This window comes from Lathyrus oleraceus, chromosome 4 (assembly GCF_024323335.1).
Source record: "Lathyrus oleraceus cultivar Zhongwan6 chromosome 4, CAAS_Psat_ZW6_1.0, whole genome shotgun sequence".
Classification (NCBI taxonomy): Eukaryota; Viridiplantae; Streptophyta; class Magnoliopsida; order Fabales; family Fabaceae; genus Lathyrus; species Lathyrus oleraceus.
The window spans coordinates 483983653-484009781 of record NC_066582.1 but is presented as its reverse complement, the minus strand read 5'-3'; the positions used below and the strand labels follow the sequence as shown (position 1 = coordinate 484009781).

Below are 26129 nucleotides of genomic sequence, written 5' to 3'. Positions count from 1 at the left end.
TTCTTTTCGTACGTAAATAAAATTAAAATATATATAAAATTTATTAATAATTTCTGTCTCTGATAACCTCACGTGTCTGTCATACGAGGTTGTTCAATGGGCAGAGTATTGTATGTGAAAGTGTTGTTATATGAATGGTCTGTGATGAGAAAAAGAGGTGAGGTTAGAGAATTGTATTTGGATTGATTGAAAAAATTTCATTAATCAACTAATTAAACACTTGTGATAGGATCAGAGAAAATGCTGAAAGGAAAAGGTTAAGGTGAGATTTATGGGAAATGACATGTTTGTCCTTGCCTTTTCATCTCTTTTATATTCTTTCACCATTACTCTTAAGATCTTATAAAAAAAAAAGTGGGCCACAATGAGGTAATTAAATGCTTCATGATTCTGTAGTGTTTTTTAATGCACTCCCTTCATCTAATTTCAAATATTTGAATCATGTGTGCTTTAAAAAAATAATTAGATTTTTTTATTTTAATGATAGATTTAATATTATTTATTAGAATATTTTTATTAATTATAATTAATAAAATAATTTAATAAAATGAAAGCTAATAAATATGAGTATAATAAATAAATGTTACATTAATATTGTAATAAAACAGTTATTTTGATATAGAAAAAAAAGATACAAATGAGACATTTTTTATGAGACGAATAAAGTAATGTGTATGAGTCATTCTTTTAAAAATCAGATCGAACCGGTCAATTAAACTGGTCGAATTGAAAAATCGAATGGATCTCTAGTATGTTTTGATTGTTGGATCGAATAAACTATTGAACTCGTGGGAATTAGTCAGAATCGATCAAAAGCAGTAAAAATTGGAGAACCAACAATTTTGGAAAATTGACGGGTTAAATGCTTATTTTTTTCTCAAATAAAACAACTTCGTTTTTATAATTTTTTAAAATAAAATAAAATTAAAATGTAAGTATGTTTTTTTGTGAGGAAGCGGGCTTAAGCCCATAAACAACATAAACTACAACAAAGTCAAACGTTGAGAAAGAGTTCCTAAAATATCAGGAAAAACTAATTGCCTATTGAAACTCGGGATTTCTTCTCTGAAAACCAAATCATATCCAATTTATGCACCTACTTTTGTTGGAACAATAGTTGTTCATGCCTTTAAAAGGTTTTCATGATAACAAAGTATTTAAAGAAATTGGATTTACTAATGGTTATTCTAGCGCGCAGGATGAAAAGACATTAACCTTGATACAGATAAAGTTAATCACCTAGAAGAATCATTAAAGAGAAGAAAGGTTATTCTGAATCTGAAGAGAAGTATGGTTGTTCAACAAGGTTCTGAATACTGGAGCAATTTGAAGCAAATACAACTTCTGAACAAACGTCATCAGCAATTTTGAAGATTCTGCTTCAAGGGATTTTTTTCTATATCAAGTCAACAACTCTAAAAGTGTTCATCCATATTAGTTTTGATCAAGACTCTGATATAAGGCAAGTTCAGAACATGTGAACACAAGACTATGAAGTCTCATTCCAACCAGTTTCTGAAGACATACTTTAACTTCTGATGATGCTTTAACTAATTCTATAAAAAAATCCTTTGATTCTGAAAGTTAAGCATAAAGATAACAATGACTCAGATCAAGCTTCAATAAATGTCTAAAAGAAGTCTCTGGTAAGAAGTTATCTAAAGAAGATCATGTGACAACGGTACACTACTTTATGTCAAATCAAGATAAAGTAATGTTGTAAGGATCTAACCTTTTCAACTATTCTGAACCCTACTCGTATCCTCTCAAAGTCTTTGTGCTAGCTGAGTTTAAAGTACACTTGTATGTTGGTAGTTTCAATCTTCAACAGATCTATTCTCAACATCTATTTAAGAAGAAGATTGAAAACATTCAATAAGTTGGTTCTGACTAAGAATGAATGGGGTTGAAGAATCCATGATTGTGTTCACATAGTTGTGATACCAGTTCACAAAATGGGTTAAGAGAGATATTGTGTTTATACATAAAACACAGATGAAAGAAACACACATTTAATGAAAAATATAACTACATGGGTTAAGTGTGTGAGAGTATAGGGAAAATGATCAAGAAGATCAATAGAACAGAAGGGCACAACAAAGAAGGAATTATGTGATTGAAAGAAGATTGAAAAGTTCAATCTTTTACACTTAGGAGCAATCAAGTTATATTCTGCTAAAAAATGTATAATTTTTGTGTATTTACTTAACCAAGAAGCACACACATAAACACAAGGTTAATACCAAACTCTTTTGTTAATAGAATCTTAAGACTCTAGTAGATGTGCTCAGAGCAAGTTTTTTTCTGTTAGATTGAGCAAAGAAGTCTCTTGTTGGATGCTTGAGCAAAGAAGTCTCTTTTTGGATAGATTGAGCAAGGAAGTCTCATGCTTGTGGGCAGAGCATGAAGTCTATTTCTGGATAGATTGAGCAGAAAGTCCTAAACGAGTAGTTCAGGCAAGGAAGTCTCTTGCTTAAGGGATTGAGCAGAAGTCTCTTTTTGTAGGATTGAGTAGGAAGTCCTGAACGGGTAGTTCAGGCAAGGAAGTATCTTGCTTAAGGGCTTGAGTAAAAGTCTATTTCTGTGGGATTGAGCAGGAAATCCTGAATGGGTAGTTCAAGCAAGGAAGTCTCTTGCTTGAGGGCTTGAGCATAAGTTTCTTTCTAGTTTGATTGAGCAAATTGTAATCTTGGTAATTATAGTGAGAATCCTTTATACTACAAGGGGACTGGACCACTCTCAATTTGAGATAAACCATGATATATTATGTGTCTCTCTATTTACTTATGCATTTATATCCCATTGTACAACAAACTCTGAAGTCAGACTCTAATCTGATTCAAACTCTTACTTGGATCAGAATCTGAGTTTTACATCTCAGGTTCTGAACAGGTTTAAGAAAAAGACGTAATTTTCCTTATATATAATTCAACCCTCATTCTTGTGTATAACTTTCTCACCTTAATTTGGCATTAGAGTCTTGTTGTGTCTATTTCTCCTAACGGTGAAACAGAAAAGATTTGGCGAGAAAAAGTTACTCAATCAGTGGTTCAAATTTCTTTGAAGTTTCCTCTATTAGTTACAAATTGGAAACTACATAAGGTAAAGAAAGTTGAGCTAAAGAGAATCGAGAAACTTATTTCTACTCTAAGTCACTTGTTTTTTTAGTATGAAAGGATTTTTTAATCTATAAGACTGACTCGTGGGACAAGTGTGCTTATTGAAAAAATCAAGAAACTTATTCTGCTTTAAGTCATTTGCTTTGTGACTATGAAAGGATTTATTAATCCTTAAGACTGACTTGTGAGTCATAATATGAATTTATGGGAAAAAGTTATTGAATATAGAGCAAGAAAAAAGACACAAGTCATTGAGAATCAATTTGGTTTTATACTTGGAAGGTCGACCATGGAAGCGACCTATCTACTACGACATGTGATGGACCAACAAAACTTGTATTTAATTTTTATTGACTTGGAGAAGGAATACGATAGAGTGCCTTGAGATATTCTTTGGAAATCCCTATAGAAGTAAGGGTCATGATTACATTTATTTGAGTTATCCAAGATATGCATGAAAGGGTAATGACTAGTGTGCAGACACATGATGGAGAGACAAATGATTTCCCAATTACAATAAGTTTGCATCAAGGTTCAACCCTAAGCCCTTACCTTTTTATCTTAATTTTGGATATACTCAAAAAAACATTAGAGAGATAGCACTAATATGCATTCTTTTTATAAATGATATAATCCTATTTGGAGAGTCGAATGAGGAATTAAACGAGAGGTTAGAGACTTGGAGACGAGATTCAATGATTTTCGTCTTAGTATAAGTAAGGTAGAGTATATGGTGTAAGTTCGTCAAAAAAAGAAGCATTTATAATCTAAAGGTGAAAGTTTGGTGGCTGAAATGGATGAGAGCTTCAAAGGTTTTATGTGACATAAAGGTACCACTCAAGTTGGAGGGAAATTTTTCATCGGAATGTCGTAAGACCTACAATGTTGTATGAGACATAATGTTAGGTGGTTAAGAATCAATACGATAATAAAGTAAGTGTAGTAGGGACAAGGATGTTGCGTTTGATGTATGGTAAAACTAGACAGGATAAGGTTAAAATTGAAAATATTAGAGAGAGTGTTGGGGTAATACCTATAGTAAAGAAGATGATGGAAAATAGACTTAGGTGGTTTGGGTATATAGAAAGAATACATGTAGATTTGATGATAATGATAGTAGATCAGATGGAGAGAAGTCAAACAACTAGAGAAAGACCTAAGAATACTCTAAGAGAATTTATTATGAAAGCTCTTGTGATTAACAATTTAGGTAGAAGCTTGGTCCTTGATAGAACATTATGGTGAAAGTTGATCCATATAGTCGATCCCACTTAGTGGTTTAATGCTTGATTGTTATTGTTGTTGTTGTTATATTTTTTTTATGGAAATAATTTGTGATGTAGTTTTTGTAGAACTTGTTGACGTATGTCTTAAAACCTTAAGTGATGAAGATACACGAAACATGTTTCGACATTTCAAAAACTAGAAATCACACTAGAATTCCACGAGGTCTAACAGAGGAATCAGTTGGGTGGCGCGTCAGGAGGTAAGCGATGGAGCCAATGCGGTGAGCAATTTGGTTTATCGGAGCTCGGGTCATGTTTTATAGGTTCGCGTGTATCAGGATTCATTGTCTTTTTGGTTTGTAGATCCATTTATTAATTGGTTAAATTTTGTCCTTGTTATGGATCAGTTGGGTTTTAGAAATTATAAACATATACTTCCATCATTCTTGTCTTTACAAAGAACTTTAGAGTTCAAGATAGGGATAATGGTTTGGGATACCTAGTGGTAATTTTATAGAGGCAATGGTAAATTCTTAAAACTTTGTTATTGGAAATTATGAAACCCTTGGAGATATCTAACGGGGATTAGAAAACACTTCTAAACACCTTAGGCTTATGAGAGAGAGAGAGAGAGAGAGAGGGAAACACCTGGGTAGAAAATTGGGTTTGTTTTTTGGAACTCGTATTACTATTTTATTATAAATCATTTGTAATATTTTGTAATAACTCTTGGAAATACAGTGAATCAAATAGATGCTCTCTCCCTTATAGTAGACCATTTGATTAAACTAGGTAAGCAAGTTATTGTGCTTCTTGTCTTTTATCTTCTTTTGCTAAGTTAAGTTGTTGTTTTATTGCATATATACTTAGTTTTGTTGAATACCATTTATTTTAGTTTCCATTATTATTTGTCCCCGCACGTAAATTTTATTGGTATGGTTGAACCTTTCAATTTCACAAAAAGTGTCACCCTACATGTTGTAGAAAGTGAAGATGCAAGAATTTTTAACTCAAAAAAAACATATTGAAGAATTAAAGGGTGAGGCATCAATGTGTGTACGCCTAACACAATCAGAGATGACAAAGATGAGGGATAAGGCCAAGAGTGCCATTTTCTTAAGTCTCGGAGATAAAGTTCTATGGGAAGTCTCAGGGGAGAGAATTGCGACTTCGATGTGTGTAAAACTTGAATCATTATATATGACCAAGTCTTTGGCTCATAGGTTGTGTATAAAACAACAACTCCTTTAACTTTGAATGGTATAAAACAAGTTCACAATGATGGAGTTGATAGAATTTTATAAGATCATTGATGATTTGGTGAATATTGAGATGAAGATTGAAAATAAGGACAAGACTCTACTATTGTTAAGCTCACTTCCCATGTCATTTGAGCAACTTAAGGATTCCATTTTTATGGTAATATATACTATTACTTTGGATAAAGTTCATACGACTATAAGATTCAAAGAATTTTCAAAGGTGAAAGATTTGAAGATTGACGATAATGATAAAGGCTTGAGTGTCTCAAGACGAGGAATTTAGCATAGACGGGTGTCCAAATCAAAGAGGTTTGTCAAGTTAAGGTTAAAATTCTTTATTCGTCAAAAATTCGGTCACTTCAAAAAAGATTGTCCCGAGACGGAGGACAATGAAGATTTTGTTCAAATTGTTGTTGCATCCGATGAGGATAATTGTGAGAGTGCTAGTGCATTAGTGTTGTCAAGTTTGAAGGCTAAAGAGGGTTGAATCATGGAATCAGTTTTCTCTTATCACATTTGTCCAAGAAAAAAATACTATGAGAGTTTGAAGTCTGAGAAAGGTGAAGTAGTTTACCTCAGTGACAATAAGGCTTGCAAGGTTCATGGTATTGGTATGGTCAAACTTAAAATGTTCGATAATCGCGATTTTCTTCTTCATAACATGAGGTGTGTTTTAGAGCTCGTGTGAAATTTATTATCCATAAGTATGTTTAATGATCTAGGATATTTTACTAGAGTTGAACATTGGGTGTTGAAGATTTAACATAGTTAAGTTATCATAGCTAAATGATCTAAAATATGTAGCTTGTATATTTTAAAAAGCTTTAATGTTATTGTTCATTTATCATCGTCTAACAAAAACTTTCTTGAGAATAACAAGACGTGGGGTTTGAGGTCAAGACATGATAAATTCTTGAAGAATATTTCATAACACTTTATTGAATTTTGCAGAAAACCACGGATAAAAATGCATTTAATCGTTGAGTTGTCATGACGTTTTTAGGGTAAGGGTGGTGCCAAAACAACTTGTATTATTATTCATTTATATGAACAAACTTCTAAACACTTATGGAGGTTTGGAGTAAGAAGAGTGTAACATACTCTATAATGAATTTCATCAAAACTTTTTTTATTGATCAAATCAAGCCAACTCATCTTGATGGCAAAGTTGTGGTTTGTGTCTTTAATGGTTATCCAAAAGACAAGAAGTGTTATGAGCAATTGGGACTGGAACTTGGGTGATCAAAGTTCATCAATCACAAATATATTACTTTTAGTGTGTCTCCGTCAGGGAAAGAAAAGTATAGACCTGGGGGTGAAGCTTTTAGAAATTGTGGCAGAGAACACACAATTTGAGATGGAGGTTCCTACGATGGATACTAGTAGTTGTGAGAAAACAACTACATAGCCCTCTAATCATCATTTGACTCGTGATAAGATAAGAAGAGATAAATTTTACCATCTAAAAGGGACAATTATGCAGACAGTGGATGGTATGCTTTGAATGTGACTAAAGAATTTCAAAAATAAAAAATATGGATCTTCAGGAAGGAATTTGAAAGCAAGTAGAGTACAAAATATTTGAATAACCATTCTTGTGGGCTTGTTAGAATACTAAAGTAGAAAAAGGCGGTTGGGAGCAAGGGGATGGAAGTCTCAAATCAAGGTTTAAGCGGGGCTTGAACTTGATAAAAAAATCAAATAGACGTTGCATTGGTAGAAAGCAGCAAGGTGGATGATGGATAAATTGGCATCACCACAATTTAAAGTTACAACGGAGATTGTTGAAATATACCTTAAAATCTTAAGTGATAAAGAGAAAGTAATCACACTTCAAGATTCTAGAAACTAGAAATCAGCCTGAAAGTTGATGAGGGTCGGCGATAGAGACAACTAAGTGGCCCAACATGAGGTCACTATTGGAGCCAGTGCGGAGGGTGGTTTGGTCTATCGGAGCTCGAGTCTGATTTTATTTGTTCGTGTGTATTGAGCTTCATTGTTTTCTTAGTTCGTGGATTAGTTTGTTAATGAATTGAGTTTTAGGTTTGTTATGAATATGTTGGGTTTCAGCAATTATAAATATGTATCTCCATCTTTCTTTTCTTGACAACCTTCAAAATTTTAGAGCTAAATACATAGATAAGAGTTTGAAAATTCAAGTGGTAGTCTTAGAGAGACAGTGGTGAATTCCTAAGAGTATGTTTTTGGAAATTGAGAAATCCTTTGAGATATCTAAGAGAGATTGGGAAACACTTTTAAATATCTTGGACTTGTGTGGTCCATATATAGAGAGTTTGAGAGATTGAAAAACACTCAGATAAAATATATGATTTATTTTAGGTGACTATTTTCTAAACTCATTTGTAATGTTTTTTAACAATTCTTAAAAATATAGTGAATCGAAAATCTACCCTCTCCCTCAGAGTAAATTATTTGATCGAACTAGGTAATCAATTTATTGTCTTTCTTATATGGTATCTTCTAGTACCAAGTTATGTCTAGAGTTACTTTTGCTAGATATAACAATTTTCTTAGTATGATTAAACATTTTAATTTTACAACGGAACTAAAACTTAATATTAAATCATCATGATAGATTGCATAAAAAAACTAAATTTTAATACATTAGTATGTTTATCCATTCTTGATGAATTTCATAAAATTGCAGAGAGAATAATTTTTCTTGATTATTATTTATGAAAATCGTTTTATTAATATTCTAAACCATTCCTTCCTAAGAAACAAGAGGTGTGTGATCCTTGAATGCTTACAATTGTCCGTAATATTCTCTACACTTGTCATATACCTGTAGATGACTATGTTGATAAGAGGTGTAATATTCTCCATTACTTTATGATACATTCATTGGTAAGACTGTAAACTAAAAATCTACTGTCTAACTGAGAGAGGTTTAGGCAAGGTTTCAAAAACAGGAGTTGATAGAGTCTGTAGCTTGCAATCACTAGAAATGAATTTAGCATTTTCTTCAATCGTTATTTTGTTGATCAACTTCATCAAAACTAGTTCAAGCTCTTCTCCATCACACCAACCATGGATTTCAGCCTTAACAAGTGAAGGATCTTTGCATATCAAATCCCAAACTGGATAATTCTTCCTTGGCATCACAAAGTCTCTTTCTCTAAGCCTCAAGCTTGGACAGTAATCACCAGCACCATCACCAAGGTAGATGAACCTCTTGTTATCCAATTCACTAACTGTGTTTTGAATTCTATCAATGATTAAACCCTGTAATACACAAAATAAAAAAGTTGTAATTAGTTTTTTGAAAAACATTATAATTGATATATATATTTGAAAATGATGGCTTTGTACAAAAAATATTGTTTATTTTATATTTAGCACTGAATCTAGTGGCCACAAATAAGAGACAAAAAAAAGCACTAAAAATGGATGGTTAGCTAAGCATAATATTTTAAGGCTAGAAAAATAGGAGACGACAATATTCCAACCTTATAGGATCAACATCATTACTTGTAAGCAAATTGAGTCAAGTAAACCCCTATCTTAATTATTTAAAATAAGATTAATTACTTTGTAGAATTCTGAACAATTTGTGAATTTTATAAAATAAAAATAAAAACTAAAAAGTTCTTGAATTTATAATAAAAAAATTTAATCAGATGGTGAACTATATTACCTTGCACATATTTGGAGGGCAGAGATTACAGTCATGTGAATTTTTGTTGAAATCATGATAAGGCAGAATTGTTAATCTTCCTTTTTGATTAACATAACCTGGATTAGTGTTAATCTCTGTGAAGCATTCACTTATTCCCAAATGCTTCAAAATAGTTTCAATGTAAAACATATTTGCATCGCTCACAATCCTCAAATCACACCCTAAAGCATGTGCTGATTTAATTGCAGGTATGATTCTGTGATGAATAGGAATTCTATGAAGAACATTTTCAATCTCTTGAATGGTTATACCATGTGAATGAAGCTCCATCATCATCCTATCCTGTAATTAATTCCAAAAAGAAATAAAAAATATAAAAAACATAAGCTTTTGTTATTTATTCCCTTAAACAGGGATATTAAAAAGTTGAAAGAGCATACCATAAGGGAGTTCCAAGGCATTGTGGGAAGAAGGTGATTGAACAAATCGGTGAAACCCAATTCATCGACAACCCAATTATCACTATCACAATCAATGATGGTTTTGTCAAAATCAAAAACAACAACAATATTAGACATTCTTTTCTGAGAGACGAGAAAGGGAATGAAAGATATTACAACGACCCAGAAGAAAAAAAAGTGATTGAGAAGAAATAGAAGGTAGTAAATTGTTGCTTGGCTTGGAACTGAAACGGAGAGAGAAAGGTATTTATAGTGAACAAAAGCAAAATGCAAGACCGAAAATAAAAAGGAATCTTTAAATTGAGAAGGGAATATTACAAAGCATCCTCATAAAAGTAGAGGCTACTTGGAGAAATTAGAGCGGTATTTATCTTTAGACAATTTATTCATTTTTTCAAAATAATTAATAATCCGCAAATAATAAGAGATCTGAGCCGTTGGATTTGATGAAAAGTTGGAGTTTGTGGGGGCGATTGATGAAGGCATTAGACGCCACCTGGTGTTATTGTTGTGAGTGTGTAATGCACTACTGAATGAATTCGGTACCGCTGAATAGATGCACCCCACCAGAATATTCTGGGTATAGTCCGGTTTTAACTATATGGTAATCCAGAAACCAGACTTAATTTCCTAATCCGGTTTTAAGTAGAAAATTGTCTATTTAATTTTGAAAATATTTATAGAAAGTTAAAGTTTGTTTACTTTGTATACTATTTTTTCTATTCTTTTTTATAAATAAATTTTAACTTTTAAGATTGATGTATTTAATTTATATATAGTTTAGATATATCAATTATTCAATTAATTTAAAAATTAAACATTTATTTATAAAAAAAATGATGGAGAATTTTATATATATTTATTTATGTGTGAGAGGATATTCAATTCTTATAAATATAAGTATAAGTGTTGAATATGTTTGTTGTTCTTCTAACTATTTCAAATTTTATTTTAATCCGTCAAAATATTTTCTCTTAAAGAATGATCTTTTTAAAAAAATTTATCAACACTTTTGGTTTCTAATACTAAAATTGTCGTTAAAAATGTCACTAATTAAATCGCTAAGTAATAAATCGTTGCTAAAATTATCGTTAAATTGTAAAAATCATCACTAAGTAGCAGGAGAGACCAAAAATGTGGATGAAATTTTTTATGAGAACTATTCTTTAAAGAAAATATTTTAAGAGATTAAAAACGAAATTTGAGATATTTAAGAGGACCAGAAACATATTTAACCCTAATAAAGATTAAACTGGCTAATAAAAATGCATGAGACTATTATTTTGATGAAGATAAAATTAAACATTAGTCAATGATGAATTATTTTGAAAAATAATAAAAAGAATATTTTGCATTTTTTATTGATTTAAAATATACAACAATTGTTTAGGAAGAGGTTTTAACAAAAATGTTTGTCCATTAGTTGAAGATATAAACTCAATTATGCAATTTCTTTTACAACACGATCTCTAATGAAATGGTGTCTAATTTTAATGTGTTTTGTTTGGGGTGAAGTACTAAATTCTTGGTGAGATTTATAGCACTTGTGTTATTGCACTTAATCGAGCGAGTTTTGAGATTAATTCCATAACCGCTTAATTGTTGTTTAATTAAGATTACTTGCGCACAATGACTACCCGCAACGAGGTATTCTACTCCAATAGTGTATAATGCACCACTTCCTTGTTTCTTGTTATGCAAAAAGACAAATGAGTTGACAACCAAATGAAATACACCGCTACACTGCTGATACTTTTCTGATCCAATTTATAATCATCAAAATCAGAATCAGAGTACACAAATCTCTTGGGTGTGCGGTTGCCATACCAAACAAAAAAGGACTAAGAAGCTTGTCTAGTCAATTAGAAAGACAAAATACACTGGATAATCAATTACACATTTACTCTAATTAATTAAAACAAAGTGTAAAGTCTCTTAATCGATTAAGAAGGCTTATAGTTGATTAAGTGACATCGAAATTCAAAATTTCCTTTTTTGAGTTTTAGCTAACTGATTAAGACATATTTTTGATCAATAAAAGCCTACGGATTATTGTCTTTTTAAGCTATATTTTTTCTTATATAAAGAAGGTTTTTCCTCACTTTTTAGCACACCAGTTGTCTGAATAAAACTTATCTCCTATCTTTCTACTACTCATTATTTTATAAAGTTATTTTAAACTAGAGTTGCCTTAGTGTTAAGAGAGTGAAAAGTTTTATTTGAGAGTTATGATGGTGTTTTGTTGAGATTGTTTATTCAAGAACGTAGTTCTTTTGTGATCTCTTTTGTACTAGATTTGAAGGTTGCAAGTTAAATCTATACAAAACATGATTTAAGGTTGTTGAGTTGAACATGTGTAAAAGCTCTTGGTGTTTTGTTTAAGGTTGTTTGGGACGATCTTGTGTAAACCTAGAAGTTATTTGTGAAATGTTATTGGGTTTTCCTGTACAAAAACTCAAGTTTGTTTTAGTGAAAATTTCAAAAGAAAATTCTTGCGAGACCGAAATAGGCCACATGTTTAGACCGAACTAGGATAATCTTTGATGTGTTCTTTCTATCCCTATATCTTTTAGTTTTGTCATTTATTTTATACCACTTCTTATTTCTTTATCTTTTCTCATTTTTGTTATCCTGCTGCTTTATCTCTACTTAATTATCTCTTATAACATAAATCGTTTTAAATCAATTATTATTTTTTAAATCTGAATATCACAATTCACCCCATCTTATGTTTGGAATCACTTGCTTAATAAGTGGAATAGCCTAAGAATAGACTTTCATCAGCTTTAACGATGAATTTTTCAAAGTTATGCTTCCCATTATTAAGGGAAAATCACTTGCATCTGACAACATGAAGCTGAGAAATATTAGGCTTCCCTCTTTTTTATTATTGGTAGGATGTCGACTATAGAAGTTTTCTTATTATGACATATTTCATCCTATAGAAAACAATACCTACTACGTTAGCCCAAAAATACTTAAGAATATTGGTTTCATTGATCGTCGTCTTTACTATCTCTTCAAGAGATCCACTTTTATGTTCCAGTACCCATTTTGTTAAGGAATTAATGGAGCAGATAAAGTATGCTTTATGACATTCTAATTAAAATAATTCTCGAGTTTCATATTTTAAAATTCACATTTGTGATCACTTCAGATAAATGCAATGCTTAAGCCTTTTTCATTTTGGATAATTTTGTCTAATTTTAGAAAGGCAACAAACACATATTTTTTATGAGATAAAAAAAGTCTCCAGGTATAGCGAGAATAAACATCCATTATTACAAGGGAATACTAGTTCTCTCCAAAATTTATGGTTCTGGATGACCCAAAAATATCATATGCAAGAGCTCTAAATGTCTATTTGTAGAAATAATGTCTTTTTTTTTTTCATTTAAAGGAGGCATATATTTATTTACCCTTTTGACATGCATTACACAACCAATTCTTTTCAAAACACAAGTTTACTAATTCTTTACTAATTAATTTGTTCAAATGATCCATGTGTATATGGGCTATTCACATATGTCATTGTCACGATTCATCCTCTTCACTTAAAATACAAATATCATGTGAAGTTAATTTATTAAAATTTACGCTATAGTTACTTCCACTTCTTAAAGTAGTAAAAAGAATTTGATTATTTTTTTAACTTTATGGCCCTACATAAAAATGAATCAAAAGTCACATTATTATCTTTATCACATAACTGGCTAATATCCAACAAGTTATTTCGAACTGTACTAAAAAGACATAATAAATCATTAGACATGGATACTTAACAATTGTAATATAACCTATGATCACTCATTTCTCATTATCACCATAAATCCTCCTTTTTTTAAAGGAGTAAAAGAGGAAAAATGAGTTCAATTTACAAGCATATGATTCAAATAACCTCTACCAAGACACCATTTGGCATTTGAGATTATAAAATTTACTGGCATTATGAACTCAAATCTTTACTTCACTTACCTAAATCGTTTTGGATCCTCTAACATTAGTGTATTGTAGATAACTTATATATTTCCAAATTAATATTGTGATCATAAAATTAAGAGGAAGAAGAATTGTTTCTTAAATCATTTACATGGTTTCTCTTATAGAGATTAAGTGAAGAAGATACATGGTTCTTTATAATAAAACAAGATAAATCAATCTGACTATTTTTTTACCACAATAGTTATATGTAGGCGTATTACATTTAGAGGTCCTATTAATATGACAAATATTAATAAATGTAGCATAGAAAATATTAATAGATTTTTTATTATTGTTTTTGGGTTCATAGCATATATCGAAATTATTATAAGTTTCTCTTTAGTCTCCTAGAGTGAGGTTCAATTTAACTCTCTATTTGGTAAATTTATCAAGTGTGTTATGCAAGTCATCATTTTTATTTTCTAAAGTATTGCATTTTTCTACTTGATATATTTTCCAAAATTCTCATTGAAAGATAGAGAAGAAGGAGAATGAGAGTTATAAATTAAAATACTTTATTTTTTTCTCTAAGACAATCTATTTTCTCTTATAATTTTTTATTTTATTCTTTAAGGAAGGATATAGTTGACTTAGAGACAAAAACAATGTTCTTTAATTTGCTTGACTCGCTATCTAAATTTTTACATATGACAGAGAGTTCATGATAAGTAAAATAAGAAGTTAGAGCATATATCTCGTTATCTTCGTGTTTTTCCATAAGACAAACATTCACTTCTTCCTCTTCAGATTAATTTGAGGATTTCATGTCATTATCATCCAAAGATATGCATGTTTTTTTTTGTTTCTTTTTTATGTATTTTGAAATTTTCAACTCTCTTTTGATTTTGAGGGCAATTTAGCTTTACATGAGTTTTCCCCCCGCAATGGAAGCAAGTTGACACAAATGAAGAATGTTGGAACATAAAACATAAAACTGAAAATTGAAGGTTCAACAATGGTGGAAGAAAAGAAGATTGGGGAAAATGAAGTTGAGAGAGAAAATAGAGGGAATAGTGTAATATTTGGATGAGTATGTATTTTTGCATTAACCTTGAATTGAAATGATACAAATGTATTTATACATTGAGAATAAAAGCTAAACCTAAAGTGACTCTAAAGAAAATAAAATTTGTTAATTTGGAAGGGTAAAAACAGAATTTTAATTTTCAATTAACACACCACCTCACTTTAGTTGCTCCAAGTCCACCATGCTCAAGCACTTCTTTACCCTCTTGAACACATCATTTGTCACACCCTTTGTCAATAAATCTGCGACTTGGTCTTCGCTTCGGCAATAGCTCAATCTAAGCTTTCCATCACCAACCAATTCTCTCAAATAATGAAACCGCATCTCAATATGCTTGCTCCTTGCGTGTGCAATCGGGTTCTTCACAAGATTTATTGCGGAAACATTGTCTACAAACAGTGTGGTGACAGCATCATCACCACATCCCAATTCCTTCAATACGGAATTCTCCACAACGGTCGATGATGGTACATTAGGGAATTCTCCACAAGGGTCGATGATGATAACATTTTCTCTGAGGTTAGAACACCACCGGATGTCTGAATGAGAGAGTGCCATTATCCTTTGAGACCATTTCAGATTTTGATCATTCTTCAAGACTGATTGAGGAAGGTGCGAAATAAACCACCTAGACAGTAAAGGTATGCAGCACATGAGAGTCCCGTGCCTTTTCATAGTACGAGTGTGAAGGGAATGCAAGATGTCTCCAAGCAAGGTAGGCACAGGGTTATGAGTGAGGAATATCTTAATAGCATTCACGTCTATGAATTGGTCCGGATTAGGGAATAGCACCAAACCATAGATTAGTAATGCTAGAACGTCTTCAAAAGCATGGACATTCCTAACTTTTAGGAATTCTCGGGCCTTACCTACCAGAAATTTGGCAAGTAAGCCCTTAACTCCACTCCTTGTTACCCAGTTGGTCTCAATGTCAGACTTCGTCATGTGTAGAGCTGCGACAACTTCTTCAGACTTTGGCATCTTTTCCAGACCACTGAAAGGTATTTGATCAAGGATAGGTATCCCAAGCAGCTTGGAAAACTCTTCTAATGTGGGTACCAACTGATAATCTGGGAAAGTGAAGCAATGATGCTTAGGATCGAAGAACTGGAATAGGACTCTCATCATATCTTCTTTGAAACCAGTGGTAACCAAATTGAGGAGATGACCATGTTTCTTGTTGAACTGAGCATGATCGGGGAGTTCTGACACCAAATCCTTGAGTTGAGGAGAGATCGTTACAAGATTGATCCGGATAGTCTTCCTGGAAGCCATAACCTGTTCAACAGAGCAAAGCTAAATTCCTAAGTCCTTGAAATGGTTAGTATGATGCCATGATGTTATGATGTTATGATGTTATGATGTTATGATGTTATGCAAACACAAGCATGTCACACAACAATTATTCCTAGGTTTTAAGGCTTGCATGAGTTCCATAGGTGAATACCCTCCCCACTGAAGTTTGGTTGGTTCAACCTGTCCTAGAATAGTAACCGGGTTCTAGAAGGATCTCCAATCATCGACCTTTCTTTAAGTCCACTTCAGTGCAACATCAAGTGATTGACCGAAGCTTCCCTAAAGTCCAATCTCAAAGAGTGTAGCATCGAGTATCAACCAACCTCAGTCGGAACCGAAATCAGTTATCTCACTACTTTCCAATGGCTAGGATAAGTCAATTAGGGTTCTAAAGGTCTGGTTAATGCTTTGATGACACCACGCGAATGCCAAATTTCTCCTCAAGTGAACATGAGGAACATCAGGACATCCAAAGTGTCACATTAACCGTAGCTATCATTTTAACCATTCCAGTATACGCCGGATAGTCGCGATGATCTATTGCTACTTACCTAAGGTACACTAGATCCGGGTGTAGGATCTTTCACTCAACAATTCCCTTAAACGAAAGAACAATTAGGAAAACATAAATGATTTTTTTTTAGGTGGACCTCTCTTTGTATTCCCCAGCAGAGTCGCCAGTTCTGTCATACGGTGAACTGGACTTTTTGTTTTTAATCGCGATGTCGCGGTTAGCAAGAGTCGCCACCGACTTTTCTTTTATCCCATAAGGAAAGGTGGAAAAGAACAGGAAAGACCTTAATTTAGATTCTTAGGTTCGGGAGGTACTTTATACAAAGGGAAGGTATTAGCACCCTTTATATCCATGGTTATCCATGGGCTCTTAATTGCTTAATCATTTATGTTTTCTAGTTTGAAAAAGGTGGTTGAGAAATGTGTGAAGGATGTTTTGAAAAGGGAGAATTTAACTTTGTAATGATTCTTGCATGAATGTATACAAAGTGGTTATCTCGTTTAGTGTTTTGAAAGTAGTTTAGAAAAATATAACTCGGCAATGATCCTAGTACAGATGTATGCTAAGTGGTGATTTTCCAAAAGGATGTTTGAAAGGTGTGAGGTGTGAAAAGTATTTTTTAGGTTATGAATGAGCAATTAAGGTTATACCTGTCCGAGGTCTTTCCGGGCATTTCCTATCCTTATGAGGGTAAAACTGTCCTTACTATTGAGAAGTAAGTAGTTTATCCTTTGGATGTTAAAGGGTCATCGTAGGGTCATCGATTGGTCATTGAAGGCAACAGTTGTGAGGATACCTTAGCATTCGAAGGGACTATCATCATTTAACCGTAGGCTACACCGAAGGGTCATCGAGGGACAAAATCGTATTTCCGAAGGCAACATCCGAGGGACCATGATTTATTTTATGATGATTTAATCGAAGGGCCATTGCTAAGTGTATCCCCACATTCGCGGGACATGACCGTATTACGTAATCGTGGGGTAATAAAGAGAGGTCCGGTATGGTTTATTTAAAGTCCATATTTTAAGTTCATTAGGTAATTATGATGATTCCGCATTAAATCGATACATTAAAATCAATACATTAAGAATCAATACATTAAAATTGGTTAGGCAATCAATATGAATTTTCACGTTAAAGTGAAATAATTTAGAATCCATCTCCATGAAAGTCTTCCACACATAAAGTGGAGTACCTAGCCAGCCACTTCCTTGAGAATATGCGAGCTTTAACACAAATTAAACACACGGGTGAGAATATCAAGTTAAAGTGCAATTGAAAATTGCACTACATAATGAACACAATAGTCACAAGGCCAAATAATGCATGATTACAATAAGACAAACATAAAACGAAACATGAGAACAGCTACTGGTACGTTCGCCTCTGCTTCGCCTAGCGAAGGCTTAGCGAATATTCGCTCCAGGTTCGCTTAGCGATGTGCTAGCGAGCGGCCACAAATTTTGAATTTTGGCAATCGTACCGTCTCCGGAACCTTGAATTATGACATTAAATTACAGGCACAGCATGGATAGCATTCATGATGTTCAAGCATACTTAAATTTGCATGTGAAATCAGGTTACATATCAAAATTTAATCATGATGCATTATGTAGGTAACGGTTATCAATTGGAAGCATATAACAGCGATAATACGCAAACCTGTTTGCAATAGCTATGTTGAACTGATCACTCTAGGTATCGGATTGAGCTGGGCGGTGGTAGCTTCGAGGCGGGTGAGCGGCCTTCAGGGTTTCCGTCTTCCGAATTCTCTGGATCAACAGGGTTTCTGTGTTTCTCCCTCTGGGTCTGTGTGTCCGTCCTTTTCGTGGCTGAGGAGCTGGTATTTATAGTAGTAGTGGTGGTGACCTAATGGGCTTAAAATGAGGTCCAAAACTTCAGATTTTCGCAAGCTTCGCTAGGCGAAGGAATTGCTCGCCTAGCGAGCAAGCTAGTTCTGGGCTTTTTCCTGGATCTGATGCTTCGCTGGGCGAGTGTCATGATGAAATGTTCGCTAGGCGAAGGGACTGCTCGCCTAGCGAGCAAGCTATTTTGGGCCGCCTTTGGATTGGGCCTGTTGTGAGCTGGGCTTTTGTCCATTTGATATCAGTGCCTTGCAGAGCAAGTCAGAGGGTATTGAGGAATGCTTTGAAATATCGACGGGCAAATTTTGGGGTATGACAGCTGCCCCTGTTCAATATTCTTGAACCGAGAGAGTAGAATGGTATGTGCCGTTCGTGGTCTGGAGGTGAAAGATTATTGAACACTAGAATGCCCCAAAAATTTGCGCCTATCCATTAGTCTTGATGGGGATGGGCTTAGAGATGCCATCCAGGAAGTTTGATGACGAGCTTTCGATTGTGTCGTACATTAGACGATGTCTGAAGACATGGATGTCATACCGGGTCTGTCATACGGTGAACTGACTTGGGGTGTTTTGCTTTTTATCGCAATGTCGCGGATAGCAAGAGTCGCCACCGACTTTTCTTTTATCCAATAAGGAAAGGTGGAAAAGAACAGGAAAGACCTCAATAGATTTTGGGTTCGGGAGGTACATTATACAAAGGGAAGGTGTTAGCACCCTTTGTATCCATGGTTATCCATGGGCTCTTAATTACTGGATCACTTATATTTTTGTCTGAAAAGTGTCGGTGAATTGCTTAAAAAATGTTTCGAAAAGAGAGTTTAACTTTGTAATGATTCTCGTATGAATGTATACAAAGTATTTATCTCATTTGATTTTGAAAATGGTTTAGAAAAATATAACTCGGTAATGATTCTAGTATGAATGTATACCAAGTGGTGATTTTCTAGGATTTGTAAAGTGTAAAGTGTGAGGGGTGGAAAATGCTTTAGGTTATGGTCCAGTAATTGAGAGTTATACCTTCCTGAGGTCGTTATGGGCATTTCCTATCCTTATGAGGGTAAAACTGTCCTTACTATTGAGAAGTAAGTAATTTTACCCTTTGGATGTTTAAGGGTCATCGTAGGGTCATCGATAGGTCATTGAAGGCAACAGTTGTAAGGATACCTTAGCATTCGAAGGGACGATCATCATTTAACCGTAGGCTACACCGAAGGGTCATCGAGGGACAAAATTGTATTTTCGAAGGCAACATCCGAGGGACCATGATTTATTTTATGATGATTTAATCGAAGGGGCTTTGCTAAGTGTATCCCTACATTCGCGGGACATGACCGTAATACCGTAATCGTGGGGTAATAAAGAGAGGTCCGATATCATTTATTTAAAGTCCATATTTTTAAGTTAATTAGGTGATTGGGATGATTCCGCATTAAAATCAATACATTAAAATCAATACATTAAGAATTAATACATTAAAATTAATTAGGCAATCAATATGAATCTTCACATTAAAGTGAAGTAATTTGGAATCCATCTCCACGAAGGTCTCCCACACGTAAAGTGGAGTACCTAGCCGGCCACTTCATTGGGGATATGAAAGCTTTTACACCATTCAACGCACGGGTTAGAGTATTAGGATAAAATATGATTTGACTATTACCATAAAATGCACATAACAGTTTATGAGTTCAAGCCAAACGATGCAAAATCATAATTAAATACACATAAAATAGAACAGCAAAGGGACAAAGCAGTCACTGTCCCGTTCGCCTCTGCTTCGCCTAGCGAAGGCTCGCTGCAGGCTCGCTTAGCGATGAGCTAGCGAGCGGCCACGGGTTTGGAGCTTGGCAGCAGCATGACTTCCGACAACCTGTACTATTATGGCATTCGATCACAGGCATAACATATAGAAATATACAGGATGTTCGTACTTAGATTCACATACGAAATTAGACTACATCAAACTTTAATCGGAATGCATCATGTAGGTAAGGAATATCAATTGGAAACGTAAAACAGCGGTGATATGCAAACCTGTGTGCAATTGCAAGATTGAGAGGGATTGACTGTTTGGAGACCGGATTGAGTTGGGCGGCGTGAGTTTCGGCGCGGGTGAGCGGCCTTCAGGGTTTCCGTCTTCCGAACTCTTTGGATCCGCAGGGTTTCGGTGCTAGGGTTTCCGTCCTTTTCCGTCCGTCTTCGTCTGTGTGTCTGTTTCGTGGCAGAGGAGCTGGTATTTATAGTAGCAGTGGTGGTGACCTAATGGGCTTAAAATGAGGTCCAAAACTTCAGATTTTCGCAAGCTTCGCTAGGCGAAGGAATTGCTCGCCTAGCGAGCAAACTATTCTGGGCTTTTTTCTGGATCTGATGCTTCGCTGGGCGAGTGTCATGACGAAGTGTTCGCTAGGCGAAGGAATTGCTCGCCTAGCGAGCAAGCTAGTTTGGGCCACTTTTGAACTGGGCCTGTTGTGAGCTGGGCTTTTGTCCATTTGATGTCAGTGCCTTGCAGAACAAGTCGGAACGCCTTGAAAGATGCCTTGTAATATCAACGGGCAAATTTTGGGGTATGACAGCTGCCCCTGTTCAATATTCTTGAACCGAGAGAGTAGAATGGTATGTGCACCATTCGTGGTCTAGAGGTGGAAGATTATTGAACACTAGAATGCCCCGAAAATTTGCGCTTGTCAATTAGTCTTGACGGAGATGGGCTTAAAGATGCCATCCAGGTAGCTTGATGAGGAGATTTCCAGATTGCGTCGTACGTTAGACGATATCTGGAGACATGGGTGTCACACCGGTCATACGCTAGACCATATAGTGAGTCATCCATTATGCTGTCGACTTCGCTGGGGAGTCAGAGTATGCTATATACTGCTGGGGATAAGGGATCAGAATGGATCATACGCTAGATCATATCTGAGTACCAGAGTGAGCTGTTCGTTAGGCGGATGACTTTGATGGGGATGAAAGATCAGAATGGATCGTACGCTAGATCGTCTCTGAGTTGCAGAATGAGCCGTCCGTTAGGCTGAATCCGCTGAAAAGGGAGTAGTCGTATACTAGACTACCATTCAGAAATGTACCTGTCCGAAGGTAGCATCTGAGTAACAGAATGAGCCGTCCGTTAGGCTGAATCTGCTTTAAAGGGAGTAGTCGTATACTAGACTACCATTCAGAAATGTACCTGTCCGAAGGTAGCATCTGAGTAACAGAATGAGCCGTCTGTTAGGCTGAATCTGCATTAAAGGGAGTAGTCGTATACTAGACTACCATTCAGAAATGTACCTGTCCGAAGGTAGCATCTGAGTAAGGGAGTAGCCGTATACTAGACTACCATTCAGAAATGTACCTGTCCGAAGATAGCATCTGAGTAAGGGAGTAGCCGTATACTATACTACCATTCAGAAATGTACCTGTCCGAAGGTAGCATCTGAGTAAGGGAGTAGCCGTATACTAGACTACCATTCAGAAATGTACCTGTCCGAAGGTAGCATCTGAGTAAGGGAGTAGTCGTATACTAGACTACCATTCAGAAATGTACCTGTCCGAAGGTAGCATCTGAGTAAGGGAGTAGTCGTATACTAGACTACCATTCAGAAATGTACCTGTCCGAAGGTAGCATCTGAGTAAGGGAGTAGTCGTATACTAGACTACCATTCAGAAATGTACCTGTCCGAAGGTAGCATCTGAGTAAGGGAGTAGTCGTATACTAGACTACCATTCAGAAATGTACCTGTCCGAAGGTAGCATCTGAGTAAGGGAGTAGTCGTATACTAGACTACCATTCAGAAATGTACCTGTCCGAAGGTAGCATCTGAGTAAGGGAGTAGTCGTATACTAGACTACCATTCAGAAATGTACCTGTCCGAAGGTAGCATCTGAGTAAGGGAGTAGTCGTATACTAGACTACCATTCAGAAATGTACCTGTCCGAAGGTAGCATCTGAGTAAGGGAGTAGTCGTATACTAGACTACCATTCAGAAATGTACCTGTCCGAAGGTAGCATCTGAGTAAGGGAGTAGTCGTATACTAGACTACCATTCAGAAATGTACCTGTCCGAAGGTAGCATCTGAGTAAGGGAGTAGTCGTATACTAGACTACCATTCAGAAATGTACCTGTCCGAAGGTAGCATCTGAGTAAGGGAGTAGTCGTATACTAGACTACCATTCAGAAATGTACCTGTCCGAAGGTAGCATCTGAGTAAGGGAGTAGTCGTATACTAGACTACCATTCAGAAATGTACCTGTCCGAAGGTAGCATCTGAGGAGACGAAGGTCTAATTGGGTCGTACATTAGACCGTATCTGAGCAGAATGAGCCGTCCATTAGACTGAATCTGATGATAAAAAAGGGGGTAGTCGTACACTAGACTACACTTCAGAAATGTACCGTACACTAGGTAGCATCTGAGGAGACGAAGGTCTAATTGGGTCGTACATTAGACCGTATCTGAGCGGTTGAAGGACTTGGCGGTCTAACTTGGTCGTACATTAGACTGTCACTGAGCAGAATCCGGTCTAACTTGGTCGTACATTAGACTGTATTTGATGACTGGAAGGTCTAACTTGGTCGTACATTAGACTGTATTTGCAGAATCTGACTTGAAGGTCTAACTTGGTCGTACATTAGACTGTATTTGCAGAATCTGAAGGTCAGAATGGATCGTACGCTAGATCGTATCTGAGTTGTTGAAGGTCAGAATGGATCGCACGCTAGATCGTATCTGAGTTGAAGGAGTCATATGTTGAGATGAATCAGGATGAACCGTACGCTAGGCTATATCTGATAGTATTTGTATATGCTGTATTTGCAATAAATGTCTGGGATGGGCTTATAGATGCCATCGTTAGGAGGATGTCAGAATGAATGTTGTCATGGAGTGTATCTGAAAGATGTAGTTGAATCCTGAATGTAATTGATAAGGATGTCCGTCTGAATGGACCTTTGTTTTGACTATGTCAGGAGGATAATTGACCTGAAAAATAAAGTTAGCTTCATGCCATGTCATGATGCATGAGATGCAAATGTTGTATGCATGCGTATGCTGTGAAATGATGTAATGAGTGAATTATGCGTCTGGAATGAATGAGAGCATTGTATACATGTATATGTTATGAAATGATGTAATGTATATGATGCGGAACGAAAATTATATGTAGGTATGTGATGTGAAATGATGTAATGAATGCACTATGTGTCTGAAACGTTCTTCCAGGGGACTCTACTGGGGAAATAAATCTCAGTCTTCTGGTCGGAGATATTTGTATTGATGATCCTTTCTTAGCTGAGGATACTTGATTTCTGTCTGATGGCAGAGATATTCAACAGAGCCTGGCTGGGGGTGGAAGAGATGACCCATTTGTCTAGTGATGCCCATTTCTTCTGGGGAATAACTGGCTTAGCCGGGGAATCGAATTAGCAACAGATTCATTGGGAAGCGTGATTAGACCTTCTCCTCGATCCTGAAGTCGTGTAGTAATTGCTATTACTATTCTAGGCATGCATTTTTGGTAAACATTGATCATATTCAAGTGCATAAATCAATTCAAAGTAAATCAATGGACGTTTACGCAAACAAAACAGAAAAGGTAAAACAAAAGCATCTTTTTGGAAATGAAATTGTATTGATTTTGAAAGAGGGCCTATAAATAGGCAATTTGAGTACAAGGAGACAGAAATCCTAGTAAGAGGAAATTGCCGAGAAAACAAAGAAAAAGCTATGCAGGAAAAGTCCTGTTGATTTTAAATCCACTACCGTCATTATGTCTTCAAGCATCTCATCTCCTGCTGTCGGATAGAAGTGATTGGCTTGTTCGGTCCCTTGAAACTTGGGTGAAGCTGACAGAGAACGGGGCATAGTCATACGCTTTAATCCCTAATTTTTGCCTGGACCGCCTTTTCAGGTTTTCAGTCCACCGGGATACCCTTTTTTGCTCAAGCCGCCTTTTCAGGTTTTCGACTTGCCGGGTGTACGTCTTTATATGTTTATCCCTAATTTTTGCCCGAACCCTTTTGGTTCGCCGGGATGCCCTTACTTTTGCCTATGTACGTCGACCTAGCGGGTGCGTAGTATTTTTTAACTATGTCCGCGTTCACAGGATGCGGGAAATCTTCGCCGTCCATTGTAGCAAGTATCATGGCTCCACCAGAGAATACCTTCTTAACTACAAGTGGCCCTTCGTATGTGGGAGTCCATTTGCCCCTGGGATCACCTTGTGGTAGAATGATACGCTTTATTACCAAGTCGCCAATTTGATACACCTGTCTCTTGACCTTTTTGTTAAATGCTTGGGTCATGCGCTTCCGATATATCTGCCTATGACAAACAGCCGCAAGTCTCTCTTCATCAATCAAATTTATCTGATCGAGTCGAGTCTGAATCCGTTCATTCTCATCTAAGCCTGCATCTTTCACAATTCTTAGAGAGGGGATCTGAACTTCCACTGGTAACGGCTTCCATTCCATAGACTAAAGAGAAAGGGGTTGCCCCTGTCGAAGTGAGGTAACCATGAAGAGCAAAAGGTAACATCTCATACCAGTCTTTGTATGTTACTGTTATATTCTTGATATTGTTAGCAGCCTCCACGGCGTCGTTCGTCTTTGGCCGGTACGGAGAAGAGTTATGGTGTTTTATTTTGAACTGCATGCAGAGTTCAGTTTAGTACCATTATCAGTGATAACTCTTTCAGGAGACAGCAGGTTTCTCGAATGTATATTTGATAAGATCCATCTTAGAAATCAATAAAGTGGTATGATTCAACATATACTGTCTTAGTCGGCGAGCAGCCCAAGCCAAAGCGCAGCAAGCTTTCTCGAGCTGTGAGTATCTTGTTTCACAGTTGGTACCTTTTGCTAAGGCAGTGTATGGCATGCTCTTTTCGACCAGACTCGTCATGTTGCCCCAGCACACCCTATTGAATTTTCTAACACGGTCAAATACATGATTAGAGGTCTTCCTTCAACTGGTAGCATTAGAATTGGAGGTTCTTGGAGATATTTCTTGATTTTGTTATTCATCATTCCATACCATCTCTTGATTTTTCTTTTTTAGTAATTTGAAGATGGGTTTGCAGGTAGCAGTCAAGTGTGGAATGAATCGGGCAATGTAATTCGAGTGCCCCAAGAAACTTCTGACTTCTCTCTTGTTTATTTCAGTACCCAGATTTACAATTTCAATCGATTCCTCATGCGGCTGTATAGTCTTTTGTAGTACCAGTCTGGCAAGTTCTCTAGGGACTTCACAATCTTCCTCACTTCCATCCTCGGCTTGGTAGATCGGATTTTCAAAGTCATAATGAACAGTAGCAGAGTCATTACCAACAGGATCCAGAGTGGATATGGATCGGCAAATTGTTACGTGAGTGTGTGCAAGAAAACATAGCTTGTTTGAAAAATGACAGGAAAGATAAAGAGCGCAATATTTGAATGCAAAAAGTCCATTGATTTATTGAATATGAATATGCTTATGAAAATGACAAAACCCTTGAAAAATTAGCTATTGTGCCCCGGGCATAGACACAATGCTTTAAAATGTTAAAATAACAATAACAATTACTCCCGACTAAAGGAAATCGGGATAGTGTCTTCAGCTTTCCAATTATTGAGTCCGTCACCAATTGTTGGGTAGACCCAGCTATCCAAGTCATAATCGTTATCAGTATCTTCCACCGCATTGACAGTCTCGTCTTGATTAGGCAGAGGAGCAGTAATGACATTAGGAGTCTCAGGCGGA

The 26129-nt window shown here is 35.7% G+C and overlaps 1 protein-coding gene across 3 annotated transcripts in view; it reads right to left on the bottom strand.

Annotated features, from left to right (window-relative positions):
• Positions 1–8269: 8269 nt before the first annotated feature.
• The window catches only part of LOC127076418 (inorganic pyrophosphatase 2), an 88950-nt gene continuing 71090 nt past the window's right edge, over positions 8270–26129 (bottom strand). The window contains exons 1-3 of one of the 3 annotated variants that reach the window (XM_051018067.1): positions 9688–10038; positions 9266–9589; positions 8270–8853 (exon numbers count right to left, since the gene is read on the bottom strand). In XM_051018067.1, coding sequence (XP_050874024.1) covers positions 8497–8853; positions 9266–9589; positions 9688–9825 — 819 coding nt within the window. In that variant the 5' untranslated portion in view covers positions 9826–10038 and the 3' untranslated portion in view covers positions 8270–8496. Of the gene's footprint in view, positions 8854–9265; positions 9590–9687; positions 10039–26129 lie in introns of those variants that run through there. The other 2 variants (XM_051018068.1, XM_051018066.1) reach the window with 2 other exon arrangements.